This window comes from Callithrix jacchus, chromosome 6, assembly GCF_049354715.1.
Source record: "Callithrix jacchus isolate 240 chromosome 6, calJac240_pri, whole genome shotgun sequence".
In the NCBI taxonomy this organism is placed as follows: domain Eukaryota; kingdom Metazoa; phylum Chordata; class Mammalia; order Primates; family Cebidae; genus Callithrix; species Callithrix jacchus.
Window position 1 is genome coordinate 29,138,447 of NC_133507.1, and position 26,378 is coordinate 29,164,824.

The 26,378-nt window shown below is 52.5% G+C and overlaps 1 protein-coding gene across 2 annotated transcripts; it reads left to right on the plus strand.

Annotated features, from left to right (window-relative positions):
* Window positions 1-3,740: 3,740 nt before the first annotated feature.
* CTSH (cathepsin H) lies at window positions 3,741-25,606 on the plus strand. 2 transcript variants are annotated; one of them, XM_002753365.4, is made up of 12 exons: window positions 3,741-3,889; window positions 9,335-9,366; window positions 11,066-11,174; window positions 12,454-12,524; window positions 13,136-13,240; window positions 15,629-15,715; window positions 16,577-16,632; window positions 18,509-18,590; window positions 19,838-19,906; window positions 22,502-22,608; window positions 24,264-24,389; window positions 25,172-25,606. In XM_002753365.4, exons 1-12 carry the CDS (start codon window positions 3,799-3,801, stop codon window positions 25,245-25,247), a joined length of 1,011 nt encoding a protein of 336 aa, XP_002753411.3. In that variant the 5' UTR covers window positions 3,741-3,798; the 3' UTR covers window positions 25,248-25,606. The 2 variants fall into 2 exon arrangements, with proteins under 2 accessions (XP_002753411.3, XP_054113284.1); XM_054257309.2 differs by lacking the exon at window positions 3,741-3,889 and adding an exon at window positions 3,961-4,133.
* The last annotated feature ends 772 nt before the right edge of the window (window positions 25,607-26,378 follow it).

Genomic DNA, 26,378 nt, shown 5'->3' on the forward strand with positions numbered 1-26,378 from the left:
CCCGAGCAACACGGTGAAACCCCATCTCTACTAAAATACCAAAAATGAACTTGGCAAGGTGGTGGGCGCCTGTAATCCCAGAAAGGCTGAGGCAGGAGAATCGCTTGAACCCGGGAGGTGGAGATTGAAGTGAGCCAAGATCGCGCCATTGCATTCCAGCCTGGGCAACAGAGTGACGCTCCATCTCCAGAAAAATAAATATAAATAAATAAATAAATAAAAAGTGAAGATTCACCAAGTTTGTGTGAAGCACTTGAAGCAGAATCCAACACATCTCCCAATAAGAGGGCATGACTCTGACCATGGGTAGGCCTGCTCACTGCTCCTGGCCTCCTCCATACGCACCAGACCTTCAGACCAGGGAGGCACCTGCACAAATGTATTCTATGGAAGTTCTGTAAGTCAGAAGCCCATGTGGACTTGGATGGTTCCCTGGAGGCTCTGCGAGAGAATCTGCTTCCAGACTCACTCAGAGTGCTGGTAGATCGCAGTTCCTTGCTGGTGCAGGACTGAGGTCCTGCTTCCCTTGCTGGCTGTCACTGGGGTCATTTCCAGCTTCTAGAGGTTGCCCTTGTATCTTGGCTTTGGGTCCCCTTCAAAGTCAGCAGAGGCAGATAGAGTCTTTCTCATGATTCAGAGCTCTCTGACCCCCACCCCCCACCCCACCTCATCCCTCCTCTGAGGTCTCTGACCTCTCCTTCAGCCTCATCTCTCCGACTCTTCAAGCTCTTCTGGTTTTAAAAGCCCACGATTCCATAGGGCCCCTCGGATAATCCAGGATAATCCTGTTTAAAGTCAGCTGATTCAAATATCTGCAAATCCACCTGCAAAGTCCTCCAAGGTGGTCAGTAGAATGTGCTTGAGTGAATCACCAGGGAACAGCAAGCTTTCGAGTTCTGTGCACCAGCCCTGGTCCGGCCAAAACTGTGCCAGCAGCTTCAGTCCTCAGCCTCTTTTCTGCAGACATGCAGAGGACTGGAACGATGGAGAAGCCCTCACAGACGTGACAGCCGGCTGAAGCCAGAGAGGCAGACAATCTCACCAGGACAGTGCGTGCAGGTAGCAAAGGACAAAAAGCATACAACAAAGAATCAGAAGGGGCCGGGTGCCGTGGCGCACACCTGTAATCCCAGCACTCTGGGAGGCCGAGGGGTGCAGATCACGAGGTCAAGAGATTGAGACCATCCTGGCTAACATGGTGAAACCCCATCTCTACTAAAAATACAAAAAAATGGTGTGGTGGCATGCGAGTAGTCCCAGCTACTCGAGAGGCTGAGGCGAAGAATCGCTTGAACCCAGGAAGTGGAGGTTGCAGTGAGCCAAGATTGCACAACTGCACTTCAGCCTGGTGACAGAGCAAAACTCCGTCTCAAAAAAAAAAAAGCATCAGAAAAGCCCACGCATGGGGGGGGGGGGTGCATCACTATTCTGGTGCCATGCTCTGGGCTAGGCATTTTACCTATAACTATATTTAAACTGCATGACTGTATCTAACTACCCTGGAAAGCAGGGACACTTGCTCCATTTTACAGCTGAGAAAACTGAGGCCTGATGGGATGGGGGAACCACTTGTTAGGTCACACAGTGAATCTGTAGTAGGGCAAACATCGGCCTCCAACTAACCAGGTCAGCGCCCTCCACATCCCAGCACTGCAGGGGCTCTGGCCTGCTGGAACGATCCACAAAGGAGGGTCGCCAGGAACCCAGTGCAGGGGCAGCCCTGGGCCTCAGGTCTAATAGGCAGAGATTTCAATTCTGGCATCCTCCAAGTGGCCAGGATGGGCAGAGGGGTGAAGCATTCCGGACACACCAGAAGGGCAGGACATCTGCCTGGAGAGGACACCTTTATCCCAAGGCCAGCGACTCACCTTCAAAATAGTAACCGTGCAGGATCTTTTCTGAGACATTTGCCTCAAAGCAAAGAGGGTCTGGTCACACCCAAGGGGCATCTAGACGGGGTTGCAGTCATAACCTAACGAAGATCTGCTTTCTCTGAAAAAATAAAGTGCCTCCTGGAGCCGACCCCTGATTCCCTGGAGGTTCCGTGTCCACGTGCTGCACCGGCCACAGGAGAAGAGAGCCTGTCAGAGAGGCACTTTAATTGCAGATTTCTGAGCTCTACCCAGACCCACTAGGTCAAGTCCCAGGAAGGAAGTCCAGGAATCTGCTTCCCCAGGTGCCTGAGAGGTAGTCTCGGTTAGAACTTCAGGGGATGAAACCAGTAGGAGGGAAGCCATGAGAGAGCTCGAGTCTGCTTCCAGTCACAAGTTGGAAAGAAACACATTTTTCTTAAAGAGAGGGCAGGGCACAGAGGCTCACACTTCTAATCCCAGCACTTTAGGAGGCTGAGGTGGGAGGACTGCTTGAGCCCAGGAGTTCGAGAACCCATCTCTACTAAAAATACAAAACAAACTAGCTGGGGGTGATGGTATGAGCCTGTGGTCCCAGCTACTCAAGAGGCTGAAGTGGGAGGATCTCCTGAGCCTGGGAGGTTGAGGCTGCGGTGAGCTGGAATGGTACCACTGTTCTCCAGCCTGGGCAACAACAGAGCCAGGCTCAGTCTCTAAATAAATAAATAAACAAAATGTTAAAATAGAGCAAGACCAGAGCAGAAAGCACTGCAGTAGGTCAAGGCTGGGTTCAGGCACTCTCTGCACACGGACTGGGAAAGTCACAGTCTACTCTTGGAGCCTCAGTTTTCTCATCTGTAAAATGGGGGCGTCAACAACATGCCACTTTGCAAGATGATGATGCAAGTGAAGAACGGGGCGCTACTGGGCCTGTTCTTCTTGAGGCTGCGCACAGGTGGGTCTGAATCTCTCCTCACCCAAAGCAGTGATGGTGCAGGCTCCTCAGCGTGGATTGCCTGTTCTTCTGTCTCACACCCAGACCCTTACATACCATCTTCTTCAGCTTTGCAAACTACAGAGAACCACCCTTCAGCTCTTAATGTAACTTCCTCAGCAGAAAGACTAAACTGTCTATTGAGGGACAAACAACTCACAAGGAGGTCGTCTAGCTTCTCCAGTTGTAAGTCCATTCCAAGCAGAAGGGACAGCCAGGGGAAGGTGGTTAACCAGGGCAGGGAAGCGTAGGGAGTGCATGGGGAAATCCAAGGTGGGGACAGGCAGGGACATAGGGGTCCCATGGGGCTGTGAGGTGGGGACAGAAAGGGACATGGGGGTGTGAGATGGGGACACGCAAGGACATGGGGTGCAAGATGGGGACAGGCAGGGAGATGGGGATGCGAGGTGGGGACACGCAGGGACATGGGGGTGTGAGGTGGGGACAGGCAGGGACATGAGGGTGTGAGGTGGAAACACGCAGAGACATGGGGGGTGCAAGGTGGAGACAGGCAGGGACATGGGGGTGCGAGGTGGGGACAGGAAGGGACATGGGGGTGCGAGGTGGGGACAGGCAAGGACATAGGGGCTGTGAAGTGGAGACACACAGGGACATGGGGGACGTGGGGATGGCCACAGGATGGGAGAGGGAGAGGCCAGGCTGAGACCCGCCCCTCCGCGCGGTGCCAGGCAAAGCGAGGGCTCAGCCAGTCCTGACAGGCAGACAGGTCCCTCCTCCCAGAGGAGATGTGGCAGCGACGCGGCCCGGCAGTAGGTGGAAGAGCGGGCGGGTTAATCGGAGCACTCCCCCTCCCGCGAGCCCGGCCGAGGGGAGCCCGCACACCCCGCCCCGCCCCGCCCCGCCCCGCCCCGCCCCGCCCCGCGATCCCGGGCTCCGCTCTGGGCCGCAACCTCCGCGAGCCCGGGGCGCCAGAGTCCCGCCGCTGCCGCCGCTATGTGGGCCGCGCTGCCGCTGCTCTGCGCCGGGGTCTGTCTCCTGGGAGCCCCGGCCCGCGGCGCCGCCGAACTGTCGGTGAACTCCCTAGGTACGCGGAGGGGGCGCACTGGGCTCCGGGGAACCGGGCGGAGCTTTCCCCGGCGGAGGCCGGGGCTCTGCGTGCTGGCGCGGGAGGGGGTCTGGGAGCGGGGCGGCTGGCGGGCCCGGAGGATCGGGGGACGAGTGTCCAGGCGGCTCCCCAGCCTGGAATACCAAAGAAGCTCTCAGGTCCTTCCGCCCTCCCCTGCTGGGGACACGGAGAGTCGGAAAGGGAACTTTGATCCGTCCCAGAGGTGAGCAGGGACTTCCCAGCCTTCTTCTAGCAGCTTCCCCCGGGACTTGGCACCCAGGGCATCCCCGTAGTGTCGTGGGAGTCCCATCTGCAGAGCGGGCTGTTTGGAGGAGCGGATCCCTGGGCAACGGCACCAAGGAAAGCACTGAGACCAGCAGCGCTTTTCCCGCACCCCAGGGCCCATGCGATCAGGCGGACCCCGGACTCCCCTTGTTGGCCAAGTTGTCTGTGACTGCAGCTTCCTGCTGCCCTTGCACCCTGCCAGCTGCCCGGGCTCAGGCACCTCCCCCGGCTGAAGGCAAGGAGCCTGCTCTTCCCTACTGCCCCCTCCTTTCCTGCAGCCCCTGGTCCCAGCCTCAGCCACAGGCTCTGAACTTAAAGACCACCTGTCCCCTCCACAGAGAAAAGTAGCCAAGAAAAAACTCGAGGAGCCCAGAACCTAGGGAGGGGTGCCCTGAGCTTTGGAGGAACGGGACAGGGATTTCCCCCAGCGAGAGGCTCAGGGAATGGGACAAAGATCACTGAGGCTGAATCTCAGCCAGAGGGTTGCCTCATTCCTTCCCAACTGCTTATAAAAGAAAGCCCCCCAGCCTTGTAAACCTCAGTGGGCCCCCAGCTCCAGGTCAGTTCCCGCCTAAGGAAAACCCCGCCCCCCCAAACAGGCTGTGTGGAGGAAGCTGGCACAGAGAGGCTGTCTGAATTCCAGAGCAGGGCTTGACAAGCTTTTTCTGTAAGGCACAGTGGCTCATGCCTGTAATCCCAGCACTTTGGGAGACCGAGGAGGGTGGATCACGAGGTCAGGAGATCGAGACCATCCTGGCCAACATGGTGAAACGCCGTTTCTACTTAAAATACAAAAATTAGCCGGGCATGGTGGCGCACACTTCCAGTCTCAGCTACTTGGGAGGCTGAGGCAGGAGAATCTCTTGAAACCAGGAGGTGGAATCACTCTAGCCTGGGTGTGTGGGTGACAGAGTAAGACTCCATCAAAAAAAAAAAAAAAAAAAACGGAGAATACTGTAGTTTCCTGTCACCTGCTCTAAATCCAGGCAGGGCACACATCATGGCACTTTTAAAAGTCCTAACGAAACTGAAATGGATCTATTTGAGGGTCAGGCACCATTCACCAGAAGATTATTCTGGCCCCAGAATAATCTTCCTAGAGGCAAACTGGTAGTCAGTTGTCCTAAACTCAAACCCTACCTCCAACCCTTGTCCTGAGTTGAAGTCTGTCTTCTCTAAAGCCTTCAGCTGCAGTAGGGCCCTTAATCAAGGTTTGGAATCTCCTGAAACCCTAAAGGGACCCATGTTGGGGAAATGTACATTTTTTCCCCTGGGAAATTGGCCATAGATTGGTCTCTGGAACAGGTTCCAGACCCAAAAAAGGAGATATAAATGCTGTGTGGTAGTGATCTTCACACTGGAGGTGTGGGTCCTTGGGGGAACACAAAGATATTCCAAGTGATGCCGGCACAGAGAGTGTTCTGGGAATCCATTTACAGATCTTTTATTTCCAAATGCCCTTTTTGCTAAAACTGGGAGATAGCCCCTGAAGGCAAGGGGGATCTCTTTCCTCTCATTCAATCTGAACCTGAATAAAACAATAGGAACAGCTGGGCAAGGTGGCTCACGCCTATAATCCCAGCACTTTAGGAGGCTGAGGCAAGGGATCATCACCTGAGGTCAGGAGTTCGAGACCTGCCTGACTAACATGGTGAAACCCTGTCTCTACTAAAAATACAAAAAGTAGCCGAATGTAGTGGCGAGCACCTGTAATCCCAGCTATTCGGGAATCTGAAGCAGGAGAATTGCTTGAACCTGGGAGGTGGAGGTTGTAGTGAACCAATACCGCGCCACTGCCCTGGCCTAGGCGACAAAGCCAGACTCCATCTCAAAAAAAAAATAATAAAAAGAAAGAAAGGACTGGGCATGGTGGCTCATGCTTGTAATCCCAACACTTTGGGAGGCTGAGGCAGGCGGATCACGAGGTCAGGAGATCGAGACCATCCTGGCCAACATGATGAAACCCTGTCTCTACTAAAAAATACAAAAAAAAATCAGCTGGGCGTGATGGCACACGCCTGTAATCCCAGCTACTTGGGAGGCTGAAGCCAGAGAATTGCTTGAACCCGGAGGAGGAGGTTTCAGTGAGCCGAGATCGCGCCACTGCACTCCAGTGTGGTGCCTGGCAACAGAGCAAGACTCTGTCTCAAAAAAAAAAAAAAAAGAAAAAGAAAAAAGGAAGAAAGCAAGCAAGCATGTTGAGTGATAGAGCAAGCACCATGGGATTGGATACACAGAAAGGGGTGAAAAGAATTAAATGGCATTGCTCTTGAAAACTGCCTCTATTTCCAGCTGCTGATTCAAGTAGGGTTTCTCAGCCCTCTGACCTATAAGAAACAAAAATAAGACCAGAATTAATGCTGACCCTTTTCTCAAACAGTATTCACCCATGAAAATATAAATCATTGGGGGGGATGGGTAGAGTCCTGTTTATCTCAATAAGAGATACATTTCCGATACAATTTTACTTTTGATGTTTAACAGTTGTTTTTCATAATGTATAATACATTTAAAATGTTTTAATCAGTTGGGACACTGATAATAATTATGATAACTCAATCCAGAATAAATTTTTATAATAGTCACAGATGTATGGGTCACAGGTAGTAAAAATCATTTAAATTTATACTTTTTGTTGTTACAGAAAAGAATGGGAAAGTGATCAGGGTTTCACCATGTTAGTCAGGCAGGTCTCGAACTCCTGACCTCAGGTGATGATCCCTTGCCTCAGCCTCCTAAAGTGCTGGGATTATAGGCGTGAGCCACCTTGCCCAGCTGTTCCTATTGTTTTATTCAGGTTCAGATTGAATGAGAGGAAAGCATAAAAATTAGGATAAAATTGGCTGGGCATGGTGGCTCACACCTGTAATCCCAGCACTTTGGAAGGCTGAGGATCACGGGGTCAAGAGATCGAGACCATCCTGGCCAACATAGTGAAACCTTGTCTCTACTAAAAATACAAAAATTAGCTGGGCGTGGTGGCACACGCCTGTGGTCCCAGCTACTCGGGAGGCTGAGGCGGAAGAGCAAGACTCCGGTCTCAAAAAAAAAAAAAAAAAAATTAGGATAATATTCTGCCAGGTGGGGATGGAGATAGGTATTCTAGGAGAAAAAGAAACTGTAAAGCATTTGATTTTGTTTTGTTTTGTATTTTTGAGTTGGAGTTTTGCTCTTGTTGCTCAGGCTGGAGTGCAATGGTGCAATCTTGGTCCACTGCAACCTCCACCTCCCAGGTTCAAGTGATCCTTCTGCCTCAGTTTCTTAAGTAGCTGCTATTACAAGTGCCTGCCTCCACACTCAGCTAATTTTTGTATTTTTAGTAGAGACAGGGTTTTGCCATGTTGCCCAGGCTGGTTTTGAACTCCTGTCCTCAGGTGATTCACCCAGCTTGGCCTTCCAAAGTGCTGTGATTATAAGCGTGAACCACCGAACCTGGCCTAAGTATCTGACTCTTTACAGAAAAGTTTGTTCATGTTATTGACGGTGGATATCAAATCATCTTGGTATTTAGACTCCACTGTTCCACTGGCTGGCTTTAAAAGGATGTTATAACAATCTTATTGTTAGAGATTTTTTTTCTTTGAGACAAAGTCTCCTGTCACACAGGTGGGCATGCAGTGGCCCCATCACAGCTCATTGAAACCTCAACCTCCTGGGCTCAAGCGATCCTACCGCCTAATTTTTTAATTCTTTTTTGTAGAGACAAGATCTCACTCTGTTTCCCCAGCTGGTCTCAAACTCTTAGACTCAAGGGATTCGTCTACCTCAGCCTCTCAAAGTACTGAGATTATAGGCTTGGGCCACAGTGCCAGGCCTTACATCTAAATCTCAATATTTATAAGTTGGAATATGTCTTTGGAGATGTTCAAATTTCAGATGAAATGTTTAGGCCGGGTGTGGTGGCTCACGCCTATAATCCAAGCACTTTGGAGGCCAAGGCAGGCGGATCACCTGAGGTCGGGAGTTCAAGACCAGCCTGACCAACATGGTGAAACCCCGTCTTAAAATATTTTAAAAATGTTTAAAATTTTAAAATTTTTTTAAAAAAGGATATGATGAAAAGATTTCTCCATATATAGAGAAATATGGCATGAATCCAAAAATAGCTGGGTGGCCCACTTTCTAAAGTTTTCCATTGTCTTGTTTGTTCTATGTTCTATTATGTTTTTGATACATAATATCTGTACATATTTGGTGGGGTACATGTGAGGTTTTGTTTTTGTGAAGTCTTATGGGAACACAGTCCTACCCATTAATGTTCACACTCTGTGGCTGCTTTTGAGCCACAGGGGCAGAGTTGAGTAGTTGTGGCAGAGACAATATAGACTGCAAAGCCTGAAATATTTACTGCCTGCCCCTTTAAGGAAAAAAAAAAAATGCTAGCCCTTGAAGTAGATAGGTTTGGTTTTTTGTTTGTTTGTTTTGATTTTTGAAATGGCGTTTTGCTCTTGTTGCCCAGGCTGGAGTGCAATGGCATGATCTTGGCTCACTGTAAGCTCTGCCTCCCAGGTTCAAGTGATTCTCCTGCCTTAGCTTCCCAAGTAGCTGGCATTACAGGTGCCTACCACCACGCTCAGCTAATTTTTTGTATTTTTAATAGACACGAGGTTTCTGTATGTTGGCCAGGTTGGTCTCGAACTCCTGACCTCAGGCGATCCACCCGTGTGGGCCTCCCAAGGTGCTGGGATTATAGGCATGAGCCTCTGTGCCCAGCAGTAGGTTTTTAAATTAACTTCTTACTGAAATACAGCATCATACAGAAAGGGGCACAAATTATTGAGTATGTATTTCCAGCAATTTTCACAATCTAAACACACTCGGGTAACCAGTACCCAGATGAAGAAACAGAACGTGAGCAGCACCCCAGAATCTCTTTCTATGCCCCACCGAGTAGGCATAACCACCATCCTGACTTTTAACACCATTGATTAATAGTATAGAGTTTTTCACATTAATTGAGGTACAAAACCAGGAAGAGTTGGGGTTTCTTTTTGCGTTCCACATTATGTAACACCATTTTTAGTGTTTAAAATTTAGCCCAGTTTTTGAAGTGCAAATCAGCTCTAAAGTGGCCTACTTTGCTGTAGACTCAACATGACTGTGATACACCCAGATCTAATTTTTGTTTTCTTTTTATAGAGAAGTTTCACTTCAAGTCATGGATGGCTAAGGTCAGTGCTCAACTTCTTCTTTCTGAACTTTTTCATTTCACAAAGTTTCCTGTCATTAAACCACACTGTACCAGATTTGAGACAATGAAAGAGGGAATTTCCAGCTTTGCCTAGTGGGGTCTTTCCAGATGTTGAATTGGCCAAACACTGGGAAAGATACAATTAAGTAAATTTCCAAATAGCGGTCCCGGGTGATGAAGCTGGCTGGCAGCCTTTCAAGTCCTGGGATGCATTTCTATATTTTGTATTCAAAGCATATTGTGGAGAATGTAAATTAGTACAGCCACTGTAAAAAACAGTATGGAGGTACCACCAAAAACTAAAAACAGACTACCATATGACCCAGCAAGCCTGCTACTGAGTATATATCCAAAAGAAAGGAAATTAGTATAATGGAGAGATATCTGCACCCTCATGTTTATTGAAGACGTAGTCACAATAGCCAAGATATCGAATCAACCTACGTGCCTATCAACAGGTAAAGCAGACATGGTGTATATACACAATGGAATATTAGTCAGCCATAAAAAGAATGAAATTCTGTCATTTGCGGCAACATGAATGGAACTGGAGGTCATTATGTTAAGTGAAATATGCATGTTCTCATTCATATGTGGAAGCTAAAACAGAGGATCTCGTGAAGAAAGAGTAGAATAGCGACTATAGAGGCTAGAGCAGGGAGGGAAGGGATGAAGATAAATTGATTCATGAGAACAAAAATTTTTTTTAACTTTTTTTTTTTAAGACAGAGTTTCACTCTTGTTGCCCAGGCTGGAGTAAAATGATACAATCTCAGCTCACTAACCTCTGCCTCCCAGGCTCAAGTGATTCTGTGCCTCAGCCTCCCAAGTAGTGGGGATTACAGGCACCCACCACATGCCCAGCTAATTTTTGTATTTTTAGTAGAGACGGGGTTTTGCCATGTTAGCCAGGCTGGTCTTGAACTCCTGACCTCAGGTGATACACCTGCCTCAGTCTCCCAAAGCCGGGATTATAGATGTGAGCCATTGCCCCTGGCCCAAAAATAACTAGATAGAAGAAATGAGACCTAATGTCTGACAAATCAGTAGATTTGACTGTAGTGAGCAATAATTTATTGTATATTTCTAAATAGCTAGTAGAGAATCATTCGAATGCTCCCAGCATAAAGAAATGTTTTAAGTGGTGGATATCCCAATTACCTTGATTTGCTTATTACACATTATATAAATGTATCGAAATATTGCATGTAGCAAAAAAGTATATCTGTTATATGTGAATAAAAATATTATACACATTAAAAAAGAAAACCGAAGCTCATTGTGTCGGGGTCACAAAGTCAGTTGGAGAACACCAATGCATGTGCTTTTGGAAAATGGGGATTTTTGCTCTAAACTTGGCCCAGCACCAGCAGTGGCATCCAGGAGTGCCCTACATGTGCCAGGTCTGTTCACCAGCTCCTCTCAGACCCTGAGCTGACTTTCAGGCAGCTGTATGATCTTCATTCTGGCCACAGGTCCGTGAAGACAGGGTTACTTTGTAACTTCCCAAATTTCTCAGCAGAGACAAAGTGCAGTGCCCCACCCATTAACACAGATTTGGCCTGAGAATCATAGCAGAAAGAAAACTTTCATCCTTCCTCTTATGAAAACATAAAAAGTCTCCCTCTAGGGAGCCACAGCCTGTTTCCCTGACTTGCTGCCGGCCTGTTTTGTTTTAGCATCATAAGACATACAGCCGGGAGGAGGAGTACCACCAGAGGCTGCAGACGTTTGCCAGCAACTGGAGGAAGATAAACGCTCACAACAACGGGAATCACACATTTAAAAGTACGTGCATGCCTTCCGTCCTGGAAGCAAGTCAGTTACTGAACCAGCCCATGAAAGGGCCACTGGGGGCTTGTGCGTGGAGGGAGCGGAAGCCTGGGCTCTGAAGCTGTGTTTGGCTGACCTCTGATTGTGGCTCCGCTGTCCCTCCCTGTGTAATGTGGGATTGTAAATTTGGGACAATGCCGATATTCCTGTGGGTGGTTGTGAAGTTTACAAGAGGTTCTGCAGAAGCCCCTGCCCGATTCCTGCCATCTGGGGGTGCAGCCTAGAAGCCAAGCTCTGTCTTTGCATTGTTGCAGGGGCCTCTTTAGACACATGCTCTGAGCCCATGAGTGAGCAGCCCCTGGGAACATCTGCTTTCACTCTTAATTAATTTCATTAGAAACCCACACACACGTCCAGCGTTATTTGCTGAGGACTCTGAGAAATGTTGGTAATTGACTAAATCGGGAATATAGGCATCAAGCATGAGCTGGAAGGAAACTTGCGCTTGAACCTCATTTCTGCCCTGTCCTAGCATGTGACCTTCAGGGATGCTAACATGGGCAGTAAAGCAGAAATAAGGCCAGGTGCGGTGGCTCACACCTGTAGTCCCAGCACTTTGGGAGGCCGAGGTGGGTGAATCCCATGAGGTCGGGAGTTCAAGACAAGCCTGACCAGCCTGGTGAAACCCCATCTCTACTAAAAATACAAAACTTAGCCAGGTGTGGTTGCGGTCACCTGTAATCCCAGCTTCTCAGGAGGATGAGACAGGAGAATCGCTTGAACCTGAGAGGCAGAGGTTACAGTGAGCTGAGATCGCACCACTGCAACTCCAGCCTTGGAGACAGAGCAAGACTCGGTCTTTAAAAAAAGAAAAGAAAAAAAGGCAAACATGATTACACACCCCGTCCCAGGACTGTGTGGAGACCGAATTAGGCAGCAGGCAGGAAGGCCCCGGCACTGGTGAAATGGTTCTTTACCTAGCCATCTACCAGACTCACCAGGGGGGTATCTAAAAAAGTGAGTGCCCAGGCCCCACCCGAGACCAACTGTATTAGCATCTCTGGAGTGCGGCCCAGACATCTATACCATTGAGAAGCTCCCCAGGTGTTTTAGAAGCACCGTGAGGGCTGACCTCAGTGAACTGAATTATATTAAATACAGAAATTTAAAGGAGATGAGTCGCAGTGGGAGGACACAGGTAAACAGGAGCTTTCATCATTGTTTCTTATTTCTTCATTAGTGAGTCACTCACTGTCTCTGTTTTTGTTTTTATTTTCTCCTTCTCTTTTTTCAGTGGCAGTGAACCAATTTTCAGACATGAGCTTTGCTGAAATAAAACGCAAGTACCTTTGGTCAGAACCTCAGGTAGGTATAATTTCATTGCAACCAAATCTGAATCTTTTTTTTTTTTTTTTTTTTGAGACGGAGTTTTGCTCTTGTTACCCAGGCTGGAGTGCAATGGCGCAATCTCGGCTCACTGCAACCTCCACCTCCTGGGTTCAAGCAATTCTCCTGCCTCAGCCTCCCGAGTAGCTGGGACTACAGGAGCGTGCCACCATGCCCAGCTAATTTTTGTATTTTTAGTAGAGACGGGGTTTCACCATGTTGACCAGGATGGTCTCGATCTCTTGACCTCGTGATCCACCCGCCTCAGCCTCCCAAAGTGCTGGGGTTATAGGCGTGAGCCACCACACCCGGCCGTTATTCATTGTTTACCTGAAATTCACATTTAACTAGGTGAGCTGTATTTTTATTTGCTACGTCCATCTATGCTATGCTAATGCTCTGGACCCTCAAGGGGAGATGCCATTTAGCATTTGGGACCCGTAGACAAGAGAGGGAAGGCTCTGACAGCTGCAGCCTTCCTCATTCTCTCTTGGCGTTTCCATCTTTATAGTTATTCTTGTTGCTGTCAGAAAGGTTTTCAGTTTGGGTTTTGGTTTTTTTCCTGGAAATAATGTGTTTGGTTGTTCCAGAATTGCTCAGCCACCAAAAGTAACTACCTCCGAGGTACTGGTCCCTACCCACCTTCCGTGGACTGGCGGAAAAAGGGACATTTTGTCTCACCCGTGAAAAATCAGGTATGCCTGGCAATCTCCATCCTCTCCCCGAAAACAGCCACACTCCCAGACAATACACCAGGAAGAGCCACTCAAAAGGTCCACAGAACCACTACAAGCACCTCCCTGCCTGTTTTCCCTCTGCTTCCCTCCAGCCCTCTTCCTTTGAAAGGCTGGGGAGGTCGCCACTTCTCTGAGCCGCTCTGGAGGATGCAAAAGCTCCTCTTTATTGGGCTAAAGTGAACTCCCATCCTTCCAGCACCCACCTTGAGTTTCCTTCCCCGTACCCCAGATTTCCCGGGGAAATCCCAGGCCTCTCCCACAGAGCCATCCAAAACATTATGTTCCCTTGCCCATCCGAGAACCCCATGCATCTCCTCTTCCCGCCTCCATCCTCTCCGAGCCACCGGGGTCCAGCCCCTGCACTGAGTGGCCGCCACCCTCTGGTTAGTCCAAGTCTCCTGCATCAATGAGCTTCTCAGAGTAGAGGCTGGCATCCGTGGCCCACGCTGTGTGGCACAGCGCCCCTGCAGGGCACAGTGGCCTTGGCAAGGTGAGACGCTCCACCTTCCTCCATGGGGGAGCTGGAGGGTCTCAGCGCAGGCTTGTCCTGGAGAGTTTGGACCCTGTCCCCGCTGTTCTCCTTGCCTGCTGTGGCCCCTCCCTCCCCTAGCAGTGAATGTGTCTCGGCCTTCTTTAGAAAAACACGGATCTCGGGAGTCCAGGAAATATGAGGGAAAGGTTTCCTTCCTGGAAACTCCTGGCTTTCCATCGAAATTCTCTGTGAGCAATGTTTTTTCACTTTCCAAAAAGCCACACAGCATAGCTTTGAATCCTCCCAGGCTCATAGCATTCCTGGAGCCTGCCAAGTGTTGGATGTTTAACTAGCACCCAAGAGCCAAAGCAAAACTCCCCTTGCAGCAGGAGGCAGGGTAGAAGGCTGCCTTTGCCCCTGTGGCCCTAAGGCTGCTTTTAGACCCTCTGAGAACCGAAGGACAGTTGAGAGCATCACATAGTAGGGTGGGAACCTCAACCTGCTCACACTTGGACAGGTGGGAAGGGGAGGTCCAGCAGGAATTCTCCAGGGCCTCCTATTAACTGCTCCCGGGCCATCAGGCAGGACCAAGCCAGCTGGGTGGGGGTGGAACGAGGTGCTTCCTGTCGCAGATGTGTGCCATCTCTTACTGTGGCCGCTGTGTGGGGACAGGGACGGAACGCAGCCCCCACAGCATCCATCAGCTCAGCAGCCCCCTTGAGAGTTTCTGTCTTGATGGAGGGGTAGCCTGAGAGGAAGGGAGGTTTGCCTGAGATCCAAGGTCAGTAACTGACGATGGAGACTCAAAACCAGGCCCCTACCCCAAGTCCAGCACCCGAGGCTCAGCCCACCCGCCTCTTTCAGCAGTGAGCACGGTCTCACCCCTCCTTTCACCAGCTGGAGAGGGATGTGAAGGAAGAGACTGGGGGAGATCAGCGTGAACCTGGGGTGATGATATGGGAGGCAGGAAGGGGGCCTGGAGACATTTCACAAGTACAAGATGGAGATAGATCCAAACAGGTGAGGAAACAGATGAGCCTGAGAGAAATTCTAACAGCAGCCGCCAGCACTGTGTCCCCGGGGGACTGCCTGACCAGCAGGACCTGACCTAACGCTGCGAATGTCCCACCATCACCAGCCCTGGCCATTCCCACTTTACAAGCACTGAAGTCAAGGCTTCAAGAGGGGAAGTGACTGGCCCAGGTCACCCACCTGGTGTATAGCAGAGCTGGAATGTGACCCAGGCAGGCCGGCTACAGCCCCCAACCCCATCCCTCATCTTATTCTGGAGGTGTGAATAAGGGGGCTGGGCAGCAGCAATGGACTATCAGAAGGTGGACAGGGCGGGTCCCCCAGAGTCTGGGGTATCAGGGCTGCCTGAGTGGCGTCGTCTGGCAGTGAGTTGAATGTCTGAGACTGAGTGGAGGTCAGCACTGAGGCTAGGGTTGAGGGAGCTGTTAGTTTAACAGGACTGTGGACGGAGTGAGACTCGAGGTGGAAAAGTGAGAGAAGGTTCTACAAACGGAACTTTGGGGCATCCTTCTGCAGGGAACAGTGGGGAGAAGAGGAGCCAGCTGAAGATCGAGCAGGAGGAGGGCCAGAAGACTGCAGAATGGGGTGGTGTTCAGGTCCTCGTAGGACAGTGGAGATTGGCCACCAAGGGGCAGGGATTGGGAGTCCACAGGCGCTGGTCAGAGGCCGCCTGCTGCTTCTGCTCCTTTGCAAGCCTCTCAGGACTTGTGAGCCTCAGAACGCACCAATTTGGAATAGGGCTTTGTAAACTGTCAAGGCACGTGGAGACTCTGGGACTCTGGCAGGGCTGTCCCACGGTGTTCCTGTCACTCACATCTTCAGCCCTCCCCTGGTCTTTCCAGGGTGCCTGCGGCAGTTGCTGGACTTTCTCCACCACGGGGGCCCTGGAGTCTGCGATCGCCATTGCAACTGGGAAGATGCTGTCCTTGGTAAGAAATCAGATCGCGGGCCCCCTCCTGCAGAGGAGACACCCCAGCCTGCTGCAGAGCAGGCCTGACTGTTGGTCTCCCTGGGGCATTGGCTATGGGCGCTGATTCAGGCAGACCCAGATGCGCCAGCCTTGTGGACATCTGGCATAAGAATTTCAACTGATGCTTCCCCGGGAAGGATCTGAGTTTGTTAAGGAACAGGCTCAAGGGCTCATTCCCAGGTGGATCTGGGTGGTCCTTAGCTTGACAGCCTGGAGCCTTCCCTGAGGAAGGATTCAGAAAGAATCCCTGCCTGGTGGGTATCTGCCTAGGAGCTACACCCTTCCCAGCAGCCCCAGTTGTCTTCTTGAGGGAAGAGCCGGGACCTATGTATCCATCCCCTTGCCCCCAAAAGAGGGCTGAGGTATCCAAATGAACTGGCCCAGTCCCCACCTCTGTGTAGGAAGGAGGGAGAGTGCACAGCAAGTCTGGTGAGGCCCTGAGGGCCCTGGGTTGAGGACAGGTGGGGACAGGGTCTCTGGCTGGGCCTGTCTCCCCCATCCCATACACCACCATGTAACCCCACGCTCTGCTTGTGTGTGCACACCTATAGGCCAGGGGCTCGGACCCAGCAGCCTTTGCCCCCTCTCACCTTCCCTGGCTGCCCCTGCTTCCTGAACCCCTCCCGACACGTGCCAGCTGCTGGGCTGGCACTGCAGGACATATAGCAACTGTCCCTGCCCTTGGGGAGTTCATAATCTGGTCACCTTGACACAGCACTGATGGGGCTGCAGATGTGGCTCAGCCGGGGAGGCTCAGCACCTCATGCCAAAGCCTTGATGCCTTCTCAGCCCGCAGCTCACCAGTGTGTCCTTCTTCCAGGCCGAGCAGCAGCTGGTGGACTGCGCCCAGGACTTCAACAATCACGGCTGCCAGGGGTACGTCCCTGACCAAGAGGGTCCCAAAACCTCTCCACATTTCCCACTGATCGCTTCGACAGGATCCAGTGTGTGCCGGCTCTGCCACAGATACACCCCCACAACTGCCCCAGGCGGTGGCAGCATGGCCTCTGATGTACAGGCGAGGTCGCCTCACACGGCCTGGTCTCAGCTGGGACAGGGCAGGGCTGGAACCCGAGCCCAGGCCTCTGTCCGCTCTCTACTGTCTCACCTGGCTCTCACTCCACAGCGAGGTCAGCCTCACCTGCCACCAAGGCCTCTGAAAGCGTGGCCAACGGAATTAACAGAGGGAGCAGCACCATTAAACGTCATCATCCAAACCAGAGGCAGGGTTGACCTTTCGATGAACTCGCTGAAGTTCAAGCCTCCCCAGCTTGTCTCGCCCTGTGAGGGGGAGGCAACCGTGGATCAGGGCTGGTCCTCGCCTGGGCCTGCTTTCCCGGCCCACTCTAAGCAGGCTGCCAGGAGTTTGCTGACGTTTTGCAGTGACCCCAGTGCTCCCTTCATGCAGAGCTCGGGGACAGTTCTGCGGTGTTTGTTCCTGGCACATGGTGTGCATAAAGTCAGGCCCTGGGGTGCCCTGCCTGGCTCCCCTCCACCTCCCTGGGGACCATCCGTCTCCCAGGCCAGCCCCTCTGAGCTGGCTCTTCCTCCTCCTGCAGGTAGCTGTGCTGCAGTGAAGTGAGTCCTGGGGGCCCCGGGTGAAGTCACAACCTGCTCTCAGTGTCCCTTTCCTCTCCACAGCTTAGAAACCCCACCCATAACAAGAATCTGACATTTTGGCACTCTGAGGTCCCGTTGTTTTTTCTTCTTCTTTTTTTTTTTTTTTTTTTTTTGTGAGATGGAGTCTTGCTCTGTCACCCAGGCTGGAGTGCAGTGACGCTATCTCGGCTCACTGCAACCTCTGCCTCCTGTGCTCAAGCGATTCTCCTGCCTCAGCCTCCTGGGTAGCTGGGACCACAGGCCTGCACCAACACCCAGCTAATTGTATTTTCAGTAGAGACGGGGTTTCACCATGTTGGCCAGGCTGGTCTCAAGCTCCCGACAGGTGATCTACCCGCCTCGGCCTTCCAGTGTGCTAGGATTACAGGCGTGAGCCACCGCACCCAGCCTGTTCTTCAAAGGAGTCTGGTTGCTTTGGTTTCGGGACAGTGCTTCCTTTTCTCATTCATGCAGCAAATGTCATGGAGCACCCGCTGTGTGTAGGCGCCGGTGATATAGCACTCAGCAGAACTCAAGGAGCACACATTCTGCCAGGCTCAGACAGGCCACGGTCAAGGCTAGGCTAGGTCAGATGGTGTTGAATGCTATGGAGAGAAACAGAGCGGGGACGGGGATTGCTGGGCAGCTGTGGAGTTTTTATTTATTCAGGGAGGCCATGTGATGCAGACAAAGACCCACCTTTGTAACCACTTCCCAGCTTTGGCTCTGTGGCCCTGGGCAGGTTATTCAGCCTCTTTGCCTTGGCAAATGACACAGGATCCACCACTACAGGATCGACATATGGGGTCAGGGAGTCATGTCTGGGAAGCACCTGCCCAGGGAGCATGGCCATGGCGATGACAGTGCCCTGGCTGATGCTACTGACCGTGGTGTGGGGCTGTGCGCTCCTGACAGGGCGGCTGGCATTGAGGGGTCTCTGTCCCACTGAGGCACATTTGGGCTGCTCCTTGGACTCCGGTGGCCTCCCCTGGGTTTGCTGAGTCTTAGCCCAAGGCCTCTTAGAGACCCCCTCTGCCACTGGGACCTGCCCAACCAAGACCCCAGCCTGCCAGGGCAGACATCTCGCCTGTGCTGGGCCCCGCCTCTTATCAGAACGACCGCAGGTGGGCTCAGCTGTGTGTCCTTCTTGCAGGGGTCTCCCCAGCCAGGCTTTCGAGTACATCCTGTACAACAATGGCATCATGGGCGAAGACACCTACCCCTACCAGGGCAAGGTAACTCTGGGCAGCCTCCGCTCTGTCTTCCCGACTCACGGCGCACCTAGCTCACTCCCTCCCAGCCTCTGAAGACTTCCCTTCTCCCCTCACCTCCCTCCTGCCAGAACTCTCACAGTTGTCTGTGTCCTCCACATTCTTCCTTCCCTCGTCCACCTACCCGAGCCCACTGCTCTCACCAGCCCAGGATCATCTCATCACCTCACCCCATACCCGCTCTGCGGCACCATCTCTCTCCTTCCTGAGCCAGCCTTCTCAGGACCCCTCCCTCCCCCAACACCTCACCTTCCCAGCTCCTCTCCCTCCTGCCATGAACACCATCCTCTGGCCTCTCCCCTCTATCTGTGCAATTGGGCGCTTGCACTAAGGACCCTCTTGGGGCCCACCCCCGCCTTCACCCTACCAAGGCTTCTGGGCCTCCCCACCATCACCTCCACCCAGCCTAACCACAGCCAAGCACCATGGCTCCTTCCCATTTCCCCTCGCACTGGCCTCCCTCAGAATCTCCTGGGTGCCCACAATCCTGTGGGGCCCGTCCCCTCCCAGCCCTCCCTGCTGCCAGCCTCCGGAGCCCACAGACCTCACACAGCACCCTTAGCTCAACCGTGTTGCTGACCACTCAGACCCAGGCTTTTCTACTCCATGGAGGGTGCCCTCCCAAGGCCTCTCAGACCCAGCTTGGACTCCGCTCCTGCCATGATCAGAATGCTGCTGAGGCTCCATGCAGCCTTCAGGAGAAAGCCCAGACTCTGCACCAATGTCCGTGTCCCATCTCCTTCACTCTCCTGCCTCACCCACAGGCCTCATGCTCGTCCCTGAACACCAGTACTGTCTCTCATCCAACCACCTCTCCTGCCTTAGAAGGGCTGCACTTGGCTCCTTGTGACCTTACCCTGCACCTGCCTCTCACCAGCGTTGTTTCCTGGGCTGGGACTGTCCCCACTCCCCTGCCACACAGGCTCTGATTCAGCCTCCACTTCTCAGAGAGTTTCCTCAGGCCAGGTCAGGCTCCTCCCCAGGCTCCCTCCGCACACCCTGTGTGCCCACCTCTGCCAAAGCCAGCACAGGACCACCTGCCACCTCCCTGAGCTCCTTGAGGACAAGGATGCTCTCATTCTCTCTGAAGTGATCCCACCCCCCAGGCCCTTGCACATCTTGTTTTGCTTAGTAAATGTTATCGAACTGCATGGGGACACTGAGACTTTGGGTCCTTCACCTCTATTTCATGCCCTTTGCATCTTCAACAGGACAGTGACTGTAAGTTCCAGCCCGGAAAGGCCATCGGCTTTGTCAAGGATGTTGCCAACATCACCATCGTGAGTGCTGATCCCCCTCTGGGATGGGGAATGCGTTGTGACAAGGAGGCCGCTGTCATGCTGTCAGATGGCCAGCCGTCCCAGCAGGGCAGCCCTCTGACAGCATATCCCGTGGTTGACGAATTCAGATCATCACTGGATCTCAGTTCCCGTGACAGTGGCAAGGCGGGCAATGGGAGGGAGAGCACAGACTGTCCCTAGGTGAGGAGTATCATTATTGTCTCATCTGATAGATGAGGAATCCATGACTCCAAGTGGCAGGCACTCTGGTTCCAAACTCCAGGTCTACATACACCTTCCTTCTATTTTCTTTCTTTTTTTTTTTTTTGAGATGGAGTTTCGCTTTTGTTACCCAGGCTGGAGTGCAATGGCGAGATCTAGGCTCACCACAACCTCCGCCTCCTGGGTTCAAGCAATTCTCCTGCCTCGGCCTCCCTAGTAGCTGGGACTACAGGCATGTGCCACCGTGCCCAGCTAATTTTTGTATTTTTAGTAGAGACGGGGTTTCACCACGTTGACCAGGATGGTCTCGATCTCTTGACCTCGTGATCCACCCGTCTCGGCCTCCCAAAGTGCTGGGATTACAGGTGTGAGCCACAGCACCCGGCCTTCTTCTACTTTCTTGCCTGTAAAATGCAAGCAATTGTTGACATCCTACAGAAGATGGCATGAGCACATGCTTGACACAGCGCAGGTGAGACTGAGGAGGGTGTGTGTGTGTCACTCAGGATGAGCCAGGTCCTGCTGCAGTAACAGCCACACCCAATCTGCATGGCTGACAACAGCCAAAGGGGGTGTGGCACTCCTGCACCCCTGCACAGCTTAGGGAGGGTGCCATTGGCCTCACACCAGGACTAGAGGGAAACAGAATGGTAACTGACGCCTCAGCTCTACAGCCAAAACAAGTGCAGTCAGGTGGAACTCACATGAATAGGGAAGTGGTAATCCGGCTTACTTCTCCCAGAGAGAACTGGAACTTGAGTGAGTGCCCTCAGAACTCCAGTGCGCATATCTGCAAGTGTGGGAGGGTGTGTGTGCAGAGCAGAGGCCTAGCCCTCAGGTTGCGTGTGTGCCCACGAATATATGTGCAGTTCACAAACACGCTGTGTAATGACAGCAGCTGCCATTTCGTTGAAGCATGTGCCAAGCTCTCCGCAGTACCAGCTTAACTTGGTGGAGTACTTCCAGGCACTGTACCAACCATCAACCTCCAGTATCCCCTAGACCCGTGCTGGCCCTAGATAAGTATGTTTATTACCTCATTTGACAGATGAGGAGACAGAGGCTCCGAGTGGTTTGGTAACATGCCCAAGGCCACAGAGCTGAGAAATGGATGCCGATTTGAACTAAGAGTATATCATTCCAGAATCAGGGCTCAGCGCCTTGACAACATACAGCCCACACCCTGCGCTCAGGATGTCCCCATCTTCAGAATGTGGCTGATGTCACTTAGGCTGGCTGCTCTGAGCCATGATATCTCACTGAGAGGTGAACTGGGGCCTCAGAGGTATCCCTTTGCATGGTCCCCAGGAGAGAGGGCCTCATTGGTGACAGCTGCAGGGCCCTGAAGGCCAGAACTGGCGTTCAGCCGTCTTGGACAAGGCTATGTGGTGGAAATGTGCCGCCTGCAGCAGCCATCATCTCTGTGCTGGGCCAGCCTCTGTGCCCTCTGTGTCTCAGATATGCCCCGACCTGTCAGGCCCATGAGGCCTTGTCCACGGACCGGGAAGGAAGTCACTCCCCTGCCAGGCAGCTGCTTGCTTTTCACAGCTGAGTCTCTGTCCACCCCTCCAGGGAGGCAGGACTGAGGGAAGCTGGGCGTCCCTTCAGCAGGGCCCTGGCCTCAGTGCAGGTAACTTCCACCCTCATTTCGACTCCTACAGGTCTCTGCGTTAGAGCACCCTAACCCAGCCGCCCCATCTCAGAAGCTCTAAAAAGTGCTGATGCCTGGGATCCGCCCTGCAGACACTGTTGTAGTTGGTCTGGGGCGCAGCCTGGACTTGGGGGTTTTTTAAGGTTCCGCACGGGGTTCTACCTGCTGCCATCACCTGGTCTCTGAGCTCATTTCAAAGCTGCAGCCTTCAGGAAGCTACTGACTTCCCGCCACCTTCCTTCCCCCTTGGAGGGGACAGGACCTACTCAGAAGGCACACAGCCCTCGGGGTCTTCCCTTGTTCCCACAGCCATCTGGGACCTACCCGTCCATGGTTTATTACCCCCACGTTCTACCAGCAGGGCTTTGTAGACTGGGTTTATGGGTTCAGGGAGTCCTGGGGTGGCAGTAGGGACATCACACCCATCTCTGCACCCCTGAGAGCTGCTGGCCGAGGAGAGAGCCTCAGGGAATGACTGAATGAGAGAGTCCATGCTGAACGCCATGGTCCCTGTCCCAGAGGATACAGGGTTTCCTAGCAGCAGAGTTGGGCAGAGGAACGAGAGATGGCCAGACAGACTGAGCCGGAGACAGGAAGGGAGGGAAGCCGCAGGGGAGCTCGTTCTGGCCATCCACGCCACTCTGGGCCTCTAGCCCCTCGCTGGAGGCAAAAGGCTGTGCTGTGAAAGGAGCAGGGGTGACAGGCGGGTCTTGTCTCCACAGTATGACGAGGACGCGATGGTGGAGGCCGTGGCCCTCTACAACCCTGTGAGCTTTGCCTTCGAGGTGACCCAGGACTTCATGATGTATAAAAGGGGCATCTACTCCAGGTGAGCTGGGGTCCCAGGAGCCAGGAGGGACAGGGGAGGGGCTGGGTGGGCCTCCTCACACCCCTCTCATGAGACTTGTCACAGCCTAGACTCCTGGGTGTCAGACCCTTCGTGATACCTGCCAGGTGCTGGGAGTTTTACACATCCCTCAGTTAATCCTCACACAGCCCCAAGGGCCAGGAGCCACGGCCTCTTCTCACGGCAAAGGAGAGGGAAGTTCAGAAGGGTTACAACAGACCCAAGCCACCTGGCTAGTTATAGCTAGGGCCAGAATGTGACGCTCTGTACTCCTTAACAGAAGAGTTGCCTCCAGTTTAAAAAACCCATACTCAGGCCGGGCATGGTGGCACACGCCTGTAATCCCAGCACTTTGGGAGGCTGAGGCAGGTGGGTCACCTGAGGTCAGGAGTTCGAGACCACCCAGCCCAACATATAGAAACCCCATCTCTACTAAAAATACAAAATTAGCCGGGCATGCTGACACATGCCTGTAATCCCAGCTGCTCAGGAGGCTGAGGCAGGAGATTTGCTTGAACCTGGAGGACGAAGGTTGCAATGAGCAGAGACTGTACCATTGCACTCCAGCCTGGGCAACGAGCAAAAGTCTGTCTCAAAAAAATAAACATAAAAATAAAATAAAAACCATGTTCAGGCCAGGCGTGGTGGCTCATGCCTATAATCCCAGCACTTTGGGAGGCCGAGGTGGGCGGATCACTTGAGGCCAGGAGTTTGAGACCAGCCTGGCCAACATGACTAAACTCTGTCTCTACTAAAACTACAAAAGCCATATAGCCGGGCATGGTGGTGCATGCCTGTAATCCCCGATACTCAGGAGGCTGAGACACAGGAATCGCTTGAACTCGGGAGGGGGAGGTAGCAGTGAGCCAAGATCGAGCCACTGCACCCCAACCTTGGGGACAGAGTGAAGCTCTGTCTCAAAAAAAAGAAAAGAAAAAGAAAACCCATGTTCATAAATTTGAAGACGTAAAATAGGGAGGAGAGAGTAGCAGGCTCACGTAGCAGGGTCCTGTGCTGGAGGAGTCATCTGGGCTTCTTCAGAAAAACCAAGCTCACCCACACCTCTTAGCCCGCCTGGTTTGCCCCCCTCATTTCCCTCCCTTCATCAGCCTGCCCCTTAACACCACTCAGGCCTGTGCTCTCGGCTCCCTCCCTGAGGCTCCGCCCCAGCCACCATTGTCCTCAGGCCCCCAACACCCCCACACACTGGTCCAGGTGCCACTGGGAGCCATCTGCCTTCTGAAACCCTCCGCTTGCCACACCAACCTTTAAATACAGCAGCGTCCCTGCTTTCCCAGGGTCCGAGCCTGGTGGGGACCCTCATGATCTGGTCCTCCCTCTCTCTCCATGCTCATCTGCCATCAAACCCTGTCCCTGCCATTACACCCTGCGGCCCCACCCCAGCCACACCATTGCACTCCACCCTAGGCAATAGAGTGAGACTCCATCTCAAAAAAAAGAAAGAAAAAGAAAAAAGTTCTCTGTCGGTGATTAAATGTGATTAAATCACCACCTTACATGCCTCCCTGGTCCCCCATGGGGAACACTGCTCTAAAGCATTTGAAGAGGCATTGGATGGGACCGTCATGCTTTTATCCCTCCCCTATGAACGCCTCTCTTTAAATTTTGTTTTCCAGTACTTCCTGCCATAAAACTCCGGATAAAGTCAACCACGCAGTACTGGCTGTTGGGTATGGAGAAGAAAATGGGATCCCTTATTGGATCGTGAAAAACTCTTGGGGTCCCCAGTGGGGAATGAATGGGTAAGCAGCTCCCAGGTCCCACTGCAGGGAGGGGGATGCTGCTGAGGCCTGGAGGCCCATCTCTTCCACCTCAGAGTTACAGCTTCCACAGACAAGCCGCTCAGACGAGCCTAGCCCAGACCATGGGGAAAGGGAGCATGAGAACGCAGCCTCTGCATCTCCAAGCCCCCATTCACAATCATCACAGGGCCCCAGGTCTTCAGGACGGCTGCAGGGAGGGCAGGAGGCCGGCTGCCTCAGAAGGATCTGTCATCACTGCTGGGAAAACAGCTGAGAACTCGGAATTGCTAGCACGAAGTCAGTGTCTGGGAGGGTCCGTCTTTGAGAAATCAAGGCAACAAGTGTACTCCTGACCAGGGACAGCCGCTCCTCCGAGGCGAAAAGGCTGGCATGTGCGCCTGGGTGTCTATGAGGCCATGCCTTTGACCTGTCCTCCCGGACTCCATGTCCTCATCTGAAAAGGAGAGCTTTCGTGTTCCCTTGGGGCCCTGGTGGTTAAATAGCTGTGTGAGGGCCCAGCCAGGCTAAGAAGGGGCCCTCCATAAATTTTCAGGAAAAGTGGGATTATGGGTCATTCATTTAGCAGCCAAGGAGAGGGAAGAATGAATTATTCACAAAGGTCAGCGATTTACTGCTGGTCAAATAAGCTGAATGCTGCTGTTTTATGAATAAATTCAGAGGGTCTCATCCCTGGAGTCAGCTCTTGGTGAGCAGCAGAACATTCTAGAAAGGTCTGTGGTGAGGATACCACCGGCCGGGCCTCAGCTCCTCTCTCTGCCCAGGTACTTCCTCATCGAGCGTGGGAAGAACATGTGTGGCCTGGCCGCCTGCGCATCCTACCCCGTCCCTCTGGTGTGAGCCGTGGCAGCCGAGCGGTGGACTGGCAGAGATGGAGAGGAATGGGCAGCCTGGGCCTGAGTGGAGATCCCGCCCTGGAGGAAGCTTTGGGGAGATGGACCAGGCTGCCCAGCTTTCTGCCCTCACCTCTGTGCACAGCCTGGAAACCTACAGAGAAGGAGTTCTACTATGAGTTCACACACATCTGTGACCCAAAGGTCACCAGCCATGTGCCTTCATGTGCCTTAGTGTCATTCTTAACAGACTCAAACCACATGGACCATGAGTATTCTTTCTTTCCAGAAGGGCTACTTTGCACACAGAGAGATTTTCTGTATTCATTGTTCAATAAACACTGAATGATCACCTCCCTGATGGAACAGGCTGGTCATGGACTGTGACTCAGACGGGGTCCGTCCTTGACTCTCAGTCTCCCAGGAGGGAGGCATCATGGGTGTCCAGGCTCTGGCTGGGAGGCTGGTGGGGGTGCTGGTGGTATTGTCCACCAGATGGGGTCTCCAGGAGGAACAGCAGGTTTAATTTGATATCCTGACTATTTGCCCCCAAGCTGAGTGGGGAAGTGGAAAGGATAAAAACCGGCCACACTGCAGCAGAGGCAGGATTGAAACCCACACCGTCAGCCCAGAAGCCTGCATTTCTCTGTGTGGCCTCCCCAGTCCCAGCTGCCTACCCCTACTCAGACTCTGCCCCCCACCCCCACATGGGATGACCCAGCCCTTCCTCACCAACCCCTTATTTCAAATGTGCCCAGACGCTCCGATCATCTCCATGGCATCATTTCCTTTGCCTTGTCTTTTGAGAATCTCGATTTCTGTTTAGAGAGCAGCCATGAAGTTGCTGCTGCTTCCTGAAGTTTTTGGGCTCTGGGCTGTCTGTAGAACAAGCTGCAGCCCACCAGCTCCTTGTCCTGTTGTTCACAGACTTCCTTTTCTTTCTTTATTTTTTTGGAGACAGAGTCTTGCTCTGTCACCCAGGCTGGAGGGCAGTACTGTGACTGGATCTTGGCTCACTGCAACCTCTGACTCCTGGGTTCAAGTGATTCTCCTGCCTCAGCCTCCTGAGTAACTGGGATTACAGGTGTCTGGCATCATGTCCAGCTAATGTTTTGTATTTTAGTAGAGATGACGTTTC

Coding starts and splice junctions, on each gene's coding strand:
- CTSH (XM_002753365.4), top strand. CDS start 3,799: ATGTGGGCCGCGCTGCCGCTGCTCTGCGCCGGGGTCTGTCTCCTGGGA. Junction 16,633..18,508: donor AACAATCACGGCTGCCAGGG/GTACGTCCCTGA, acceptor TCCTTCTTGCAG/GGGTCTCCCCAGCCAGGCTT. Junction 18,591..19,837: donor CCTACCCCTACCAGGGCAAG/GTAACTCTGGGC, acceptor CATCTTCAACAG/GACAGTGACTGTAAGTTCCA.